The sequence below is a fragment of the Zonotrichia leucophrys genome, chromosome 1A, assembly GCF_028769735.1.
Source record: "Zonotrichia leucophrys gambelii isolate GWCS_2022_RI chromosome 1A, RI_Zleu_2.0, whole genome shotgun sequence".
NCBI lineage: Eukaryota > Metazoa > Chordata > Aves > Passeriformes > Passerellidae > Zonotrichia > Zonotrichia leucophrys.
Genome location: NC_088170.1, coordinates 49498824 through 49507504, shown reverse-complemented (window position 1 = coordinate 49507504; position 8681 = coordinate 49498824). Strand labels below are relative to the sequence as shown.

The window sequence follows — 8681 nt, the reverse complement described above, 5'->3', positions numbered from 1 at the left end:
ACAGCCCTGCCCGGGAAGCGGGGGGCACAGCCCTGCCCGGGGGCACAGCCCTGCCCGGCCTCGCCGGGTGGCACAGCCCTGCCCAGCCCCGCCTGAGGCACAGCCCCGCTTGAGGCACAGCCCTGCCCGGGAGCCGGGGCATAGCCCCGCTTGAGGCACAGCCCTGCCCGGCCCCGCCAGGGTCTGTCCGCTCCCGGACGGCGCTGGCGGCGGCGCTAGGACCGGGGGGACGGCGGCGCATGCGCGGGCGCCGCGGGCTGGCGGAGCGCTGCGGGCGGGGGCAGCCGCGGGGCCGGGCCGGGCCGGGCCGGACCTTCGCCGGGACCGGACGTTCCCCCGCGCCCGCCGCAGGGCATGGGCGCCGCGGCTCCGCGCTGCGCTGCCGCGCCCCGGCCCCATGAGTGCTCGCCGGAGCAAGTGAGTGCGGGAGGCGTCCGGGCGGTAAGTGGCCGCTGTCCCACGGCCGCCCTGCCTCCCCAGGGCAGCGCGTCCATCCTGGGCTGAGAGGGAGCTGGCGTCCCCAGGCCGTACCTCCGCTGCCCTCAGCTCAGCCCCGCTGTGCCCCTGGGATAGCCCGCGGCTTCTCCCTGCCCGCTCATGTATTATTTTTATGAGAACAGCTCGCCCCTCGCTGTCTCCGGGCGGGCGGGAGGGGAGGGGAGGCTGCCGGGGGTCTCCGCGGGGCGCGGCCGGTCCGGGCTCGGCGCGGCTCCGCCGCCTCCACCTGCGCGCTGGTCCCTGTGTAAGGCGGACTCACCCACCCTCTCCCTTTCTCCCCCTCTTCTCCTGCAGGGCGCCGGCGGCCCGGCCTCGGGAGGGAGGATGTGGTGAGAGGATGGGGCTGTGTCCCGCGGGGGCTCGCCATGGCCAGGGAGGACTCGGTGAAGTGCCTGCGCTGCCTGCTCTACGCCCTCAACCTGCTCTTCTGGGTGAGTGCGCCGGGCCGGGCCGGGCCGGGCAGGTGCCGTCCCGCAGGCGAAGGGCGGGCTGGCCGCGCTGGGCCGGAGGTGCCGCCCTGGTGCCCTTGGCCCCATGCCAGGCAGCTCCCGCAGGGGAGTGCATTTTACTGGGGGAAAAAATGCCTTTGGAAACTAGTAGGAAGTAAAATTGAATTAGGGTTTCTCGTGAGAATTGGTGTATCTGTAATATGTAAAGAGGGGAATATTCACGGGTGGCTTCTGGATGGGTGTTTCTGAGCATCTTGTGACCCGAGATGAACTCCAAGCTCTCAAAGGTACTTGAATAGTCAGCCCAGAGTCTTTTTTGTGCATTCAGTGGACATATCCTAAGTGGCAGGCAAGGCCTTTTGTTTTGAGGATTTCAGTCAAAGCTGTATTTATAGCAGCGGGGTTTCTTACTCTCAGCACAAGTGGGTGTGATCAACTCTTGTTCCTTAAACTTTTGGAGCTGTGAAGAAACAGTAGGATGGATATTTTCAGAGTCCTCACTCATTTGCAACAATCTCTTTCACTTGAATAGATGAGATTTGTGCACGGTAAGGGATGCAAATGGGATGACAGCGCACATCTGGGGCTCATACCTGTGGCTCACATCAGGGCTGGCTCCTGAGGTGCTCTAGACTTGAATAATGCAGGGATGGGATCAAACCTAGTTTATATATGATTTTTTTTCTACCTGCATCCAGCTCTGGGATCCCCAACACAGGAAGGACATTGACCTGTTGGTGTGGGTCCTGAGGAGATCATTAGAGGGGGTGGAGCAGCTCTTCTGCGAGGAAAGCCAGAGAGGATTGGGATTTTTCAGCCTGGAAGAAAGAAAGCTTTGAGGTGACCTATTTGTGCCCTTCCAGTACCTGAAGGGAGCCTACAAGGAAGATGGAGAAGGGATGTTTACTAGAGCATGTAGTGACAGGACAAGGGGGAGTGGCTTCAGACTGAAAGGGAGTAGGTTTACATTACATATTATCAAGGAAGAAATTCTTACTGTGGTACCAGTGAGTTCCTGAAACAGGTTGTGTAGAGAAATTTTGTCTGCCTCATTCCTGGAAGTGTTCAAGCTTTGAGTAAGCTGTTCTAGTGAATGGTGTCCCTGGCCATGGCAGGGGCTTTGGAATTGTCATGGAGTCCCATGATGACTGAAAACTAAGTGGAAATCAGAATATGAATGAAAGAGAAAACTGTTAAACAGCATGTGGAACAGAATTGTAGTTCTTGTGCAAAAAGGATTTCTTTGTTCAAGCTGAGGTCATGAAGCCTTTGAAGTCCTGAATAAAACTGTGCAGGACACTGTCTGGTAAGGTCTGACTGTCAAGCTCTTAGAAGAGAACATCTGAAGTAAACTTCAAAGTGTGTCCTGTGTGCAGCTGTCCCAGTATGTGTGATGGGACTTCAGCATTTGTCATTGCCAGCTTGGTGAGGATAGATAGTGCATATGAAGCTCCTTAAGATGACACAAATGGCTAGTCTGATCATGAATACTGCTGGAAAACTGAAGGTGCAGGTGGTGGCTGCAAAACACTGCTGTCTGCATTATTTGGTTGGGTTTGGTGCCTGTGGAAGCAGAGGAGTGAGAGAACTTTGTCAGTCACTCTGCTGCTATCCTTGTTGATTCTCCACAGTATTGCTTGTAAATGTACACCTGTATGCTCTGTTTGAAAATAAACTTTTTTTACTGAGCCCAGCTGCTGAGCTGTGACGTACCTGTGTGTGCGTGAGAGGGAGGCAGGCAGGAAGTGTTGTTACAATGCTTTCTGTCACTTTTGACCCAAAGTCTGCTGAGCTGTAAATAATCCATAAGCAATCAGCTGAAAGGCCAAGGCTCTATTGTAGTGGGTCATCATGTTTTATAATGGACCAGTAAATGTACTGCCTTTTCTGCTCCAGAAAAACATTGGTTTTGTGGAAGTGAGTGGATTGCTACTTCACGACCTGCAACTTGCAGAAAGCCTTTCTTCTTACAAGATGGAAATAAATTCATCATCAGTGCTCTAACTGTTGTTTATTAAGTGACTGATGTTGGTCATAGACCTGATGATACCCTTCTGGAAGCTTTTTCCATGGTCAACTGAAGCATGCATCTGACTGCAGGAAGTCTCTTTCATAGCAGTGGAAGTTGCATTTTCAGGACATCCTCAGTCTTCTAATTTTTTTGGCTGTGGTTTTGTTGACAGCGCCCTGGACCAGGAATATCCTTCAGAGTAAATCCTGCAGTTAACTTTTGGATTCATTCTTCTGCAACCCTCAGATATATTTATAAATGGGTATCACTTCTTAGCATAATTTGCAAGACTGAGGGATCCAACTTGATTCTATGTTCTGTAACACTATTATTTCCAGTATATTAAATTCTGGACGGCCTAATAAAAGAGAAGACCTCCAAAAAGGCATGATTTGGTGTTTTGTGGTCAAGACTTAGTGCTTAGCTAAGCAGCCTATTTTAGCGGTTCTGGAGGGAGGACGTGTTCCTACTGCTGTTCTTGGGGACAGTGCTAGTCTTTGTTATATCTAGATTGTGTGTGTGTTGGGAATTGGAGAAATTTAGTTTTGATGGCTTTTCAAATATGTTATAGGCAGTTTATGAGACTGCAGGGTTTTTCCTTCTGGTGGGGGCTTTGCTGGGTTGGCAAGCTCCTGATGCTGTCCCAAGCTCAATAGCAGTCCTGGGTGTAACATGAGTATCCTCATTCATTTTGAGCACTTATGACTTGTCCTCACAGAATCCCTCTTTGCCACACTTTGCAGTGCTGCCACTGTTCTGTATTTTGCTGTGGTTGTTTTCCTAGTCAAACCACCTTTGCAAGCATTTATACTAGGCAGACCTTCAGTCAGAGAATGTGGTCTGCCTCTAATATAGGCACAGACATATCACAGGAGATACTGGAGTGCAAGTATCCCCTGTGGGTTGTGCTAGAACAGGAACTGGCAAATGGTGCTGAATACAGGGAAAATTCAGCCTCCTGGCTGCTTACAGTAGTAGGAGATTAAGCAAAGCAGTAGTTTTGAGATGTACAGGTTTGTTCTACTTTTCTTTGCAGCTTAGCCATGTATGTTCTTTAAAAAAAGTTATTAATAGTTGAAATAGATGAACTAGATAGTGACAATAATGCAACTAAAAAAATGCAATAATTTTATCAATTTTTTGGAAGAAAAGTGAAGTATAACATTGCAGGAAGTGCATGAAAAAGTCTGTATAGACTTTCTGTCTTGAGAAAACCAAAAGCTTTTTTTTTTCCTGGTGAGCATGTGAGGCAGGAGCAGCTGCTGTTGTGTGGCTTGTAATTGAGGATGACTGTATGTAGTGCTGTGGACAAATCAAGGTTGTAAGTTGCAGTTGACTGTGTCACAGGTGGTAAGGATCTCTTAACTGATGATTAATAGTGTCAGTGGATGTTTGAGCCAAGACAGTGATGGTGCCACTTTTCTTTCACCTCATGAGCTTTTTTTTGCCTAGGGATATGCTGTTTCTGTTGAGCAGTGTTTAAGATTTCCTTCAGTAGTACCATTTCATTTCACTTGTGTGCTTGCAGCCAATAAACACTTCTGGCAGGTAGTGAAAATTGTTTGCATCTATCTCGAGCTTGTGTTTGTGAACAAAGTTAAAAAAAAATCACATGAAATGAAAGTGGAGCATGCTTCCAGTTAGTTTTCCATTTGAGTACTTTGCACACTTAAATCTAGTTTTGCCTATGTGTACTAATTGAGATCTCAGAGCAAGTGAATGTGAGTGTTTGCTAGGAAGTAACTAAGGATGGTTGGAAGCAATGATATTTCATTTCCTGTTTTATCCAACTTCAAATGCATGTGTTGAATCTTGTAATTTTTTGCTTTATTTGTCAAGTCTGTCCTGAAATGAGAAAGAAATCAGTGTATCCTGCCTTCTGTGAAACCAGATTCTGCATAGAGGTTGTTTCTCCTGTATTTTGACTTCCACTCTTGTTAGTGGGATTTGTAGGTACTTGGAATGAAAATTTTTGGGCAGTGTTTTAAGTGGCAAATAATATCCATTGAAATGAACACTGCCTGGCCAGGTACCTGTAGCACAGTAAACTGTGTTTTAGGCTAATATCCTCTGATTTTAGAGACTGCAGTTTAGACATGTGGAATTAAAACCTGCTTTTCTTAGCATTCTTTGTATAAAGAAAATAGCTGTGGCTTCTGTGGGAATATGCTGTCTTTTTAAAGGAATGCTTTCAACAGAGAAAGCTATAAGAGGAGTTTTAAAGAACCAGAACTATTTTTAATTCTGGTATTTGAGAAATCTCTTACTTTTTGGTTTCTTTAGGCTGTAATATTTATACAGCATTGTTAACATCACTAGACTATGTCCTAACAAAGTAGAGTTCAGCCATAAGTTAACTTCGTGTCTACCTCTATATACATTTTTATTCCAAGTATCTTTGTAGGTCATGTGGCTCACCCTGAGTGGCATATCAGCTGTGAATTGCTGGATGAGTTTCTGGAAAACTGTCCTGAAATAGAGTGGCTTAATGTGCTAATGGAAATGGAGAAAACAAACCCAGACTCCACCCAAATGTTAGAATTTGCATTAATATGCTTTTTAATTGCCATTCAGAAAGAAATGAACCACAGACACTTTGTTGGTAATACTCACAATTAACTCTGTGGAGCTCATTGCCTCAACCTGGAAGGTGAATCACAAACCTGTGCTGACAAGATTTGATCGTGTAACTCAGGGGGAAGGAAAATTTCAAGCTGTCTGTTTATAGTGGTAGACCACAATCTGGAGCAAGCTGGAAAGGTCCATCTGGCATGTAGGTACTTGTATATTTTTTTCTTTCTTTAAATTCACATCTCCTTTTGTAGAAAGTAGCTGTCCAGTTATTCATGAATCTCCAGTACCCTGTGTCCAGTATGCTCCTGTACCTGATGATTTTCATCTCGAGTCTGTGACAGGCTCTAGACAAGGCTCATAGAATAATAACAATTTTTTAAATATCTTTTAGCTATTTCACAAGGTGTAGGAGACAGTTTAATTTTGAGCATTTTTATAGGACTATGTGATTTAAATAAAAATGCAGGTTCATTTTAATCATCTTTGTGTGTTCATGGGTATTCATGTGTAAAACAGGAAAGTTAGGTATAAACCCACTAACAGCTAACGTGTAGTCCTGTGGATCATAGGAAACACATGCTCTTTTTAAGAGTGTGTGTGTGTATATATATATATATATGTATGCTGAGTTTAAAAATAATTTGCCTGCATCTCTGAGGTTGACTGCTGTCCATGTGTCCATGAATAAAAGCAAACTCTTAAAGAAACAAAATTAAGAGTATATTGTATATATGTGAAGGCGCATCATGGTGATGTGTGGATTGTGATACTTGGCTTGTGAGCATTGCTCTGGATTACCTGTGATGAGCAGCACATGCCTGTTCCTCCCCAAAGCAAAAGATGTCTTGACTGTGAGATGATTACTTTTGAGGGAAAAGTGGCACAAGTCATGTCCTGACAAGAAGTGCAGTGCCTGAGTAGTTGCAGAGAGGGTGCTTGAAGAAGTATATGCACTTCTTTATCGTTCTTTGCTTTTAGTGTACCCTTGTTCTACACAGCCCAGAGGTTGATGTGGGTCTGATACACAGTAGGACTGTACTTCAGCTTTGTTTGCATGCTTGGGCTCTTGTTCTTTCTGCTGTGCTTCCTCTGGGCACCTTGAACAGCCACCTGCTGAAAAGCTGGCTCATGTTCCCCAGGAGGGTGACCTCTCAGTGCTCCAGCCTTACTGCAGAGTGTGTGAGTTCCAGCCGTGCCAAATGTGGAGCAGGTTGCTGGCTCACTGCTGCAGCTGTGCAAGCAAACCCAGATTCAAAGTGCAAATATGAACGTGCTTCAGCTGTTTACTGATGTGGGAGGGGACCAAGGCATAACCTTGTAGGAAGCTTAGCTAATATGAAATGTTGGAATATCTATAGAATCAAAGGCGCTTTTTTAGCAAATAGAGGATTTCCCTTTTTTATGGGCAATTTTTTCTCTAAACATTTAAGGTTTGCTGGGTAATACAGAAAAACAAGGCCTCTTGTTCCCCCTCCTCCACCCTTATATCCCTCTGTCCCAAAAAAACATAGCTAGCTCTCTGTTTATCCATGGATCTGAGTTATCTGTGTTTGTTCAGTGATCTGAATATTGAACCTAATGGTGAAAATCCTGTAAAAGCATTGCAGCATGCTCATGACCTTGTAGTGGTGTATCCCCTCTGTCCTTTGCTAAGGGTTAGTTATAGCTCAGACTACCCAAATCAATTTTAACAGGAAGATTTTCACAAGGTTTGTGTTTTGGGTTTGGTTTGTTTGTGGTGGGGTTTTTTGTTGCCTTTTTTTTAAACTAAAATTACAGGACATATTTTGATGAATGTTGCCATATCTTGGAAGTCATTTTCTTGTAGCCAGAAACCTTTTCATGCAAAGCAGGTTGCTCTGTCGTGCTATTAGTCAGTGTTTCATTATGGATATCAGACATGGCCTGAAGATGTTTACCCCATCTGTTAGAATAAAAATGATCGTGTGTGACTTTTGGTATGGAAGATACTTTTAATCTTTCCTCCGATTTAATATTTAAAATATATTCTGAAATTTGAGCAAAAGTAAAATGAATGTGCTAGAATGCTTAAATGAAAAAAAATTATGAGTGTGTGAACACAGGTGTGGATATAGCAAGATCAATTGGACTTGCTCCCTTAAAGACAGAAGTCCGTGTTCATTTACTAATTGGAAATGCAGATTTATTTTCCAGTTTAGGTATGGCCTCAGAGACACTGGGAGTAGAAATTTCAAAATAATGGCTTAAAAGATATACTTAATGAATTGCAAATGATTTTGTATTTGAATTTTGATGTCTAATTTATGTAAGAGAGTTCTAAAGACAATTTAAACTATGCTTGGAAGTGATTGCTCCTAATAGCTGAAGTCTGTTGTTGGATATTTTAATTCAGTTTTTTGTCTGAGAAAGTTTTAGTAGCTTTACATTAGGAATTAATTTGAAAATTTAATATATTATTGTGTAATATATTATTGTGTGCATATTTCTCATATACAAAAATAGAATTTATTACCTAAGTTCAATCAGTGTGAAAATATATTTAAAACAGAGCATTCCAGTAGGCATAATTGTGAACTCTTCAGTGTCATGTTGATGGCTATACAACATACTGTGACAGTTCAGAATTAAAACTCATAGTGACTTTTCCAGCCAGCTGCAACAAATAAACATTTTATGCATACTGTCATGTCATACTTACAGCACAGCAGACTGACTGTCATCAGAGAAGCTTGAATGAGAACTTTTTGGGGAAATGATGTTACTGCTAATGTGAGAATTGTCTTAGCACTTTTGTCATAAAGTTGTGTTCTTTCATCTGATTGCTTGATATAGATTTTAACTCTATTATGCATATGAATCTGTTTTGAAGCAGTGATTGAAGGGGGGACTGCCAGTTTTTTGGGGCCACTGTTTTACCATCTTTCAAATGAACCAACAATAGCTGTAATCAGGACCTTGCTCTTGCCCATGACTTCTTGAAAATCACTTGGCAGTGAATTGCAGTGATGTGCCTGCTGATACATGCTGGTGGGTTTGGATGTATGCCAAGGTTTTTAGGGAGACTGTTTCTGCCTGCTGAGTGCCTGGACTCAGTTGTACTGCTGCTGTTGTTGATGGACTTCTTGTGCTGCTGGCTGAAGGTCTGCATATGCTGTAGGTGGTGTGAA

At 44.3% G+C, this 8681-nt stretch overlaps 1 protein-coding gene across 2 annotated transcripts in view; it reads left to right on the top strand.

Moving 5' to 3' along the window:
* Positions 1–289: 289 nt before the first annotated feature.
* The window catches only part of TSPAN12 (tetraspanin 12), a 41043-nt gene continuing 32651 nt past the window's right edge, over positions 290–8681 (top strand). Inside the window, exons 1-2 of one of the 2 annotated variants that reach the window (XM_064702706.1) lie at positions 290–417; positions 793–929. In XM_064702706.1, the coding sequence (XP_064558776.1) occupies positions 864–929 (66 nt within the window). In that variant the 5' untranslated portion in view covers positions 290–417; positions 793–863. Of the gene's footprint in view, positions 442–792; positions 930–8681 lie in introns of both variants that reach the window. The other variant, XM_064702705.1, reaches the window with a different exon arrangement.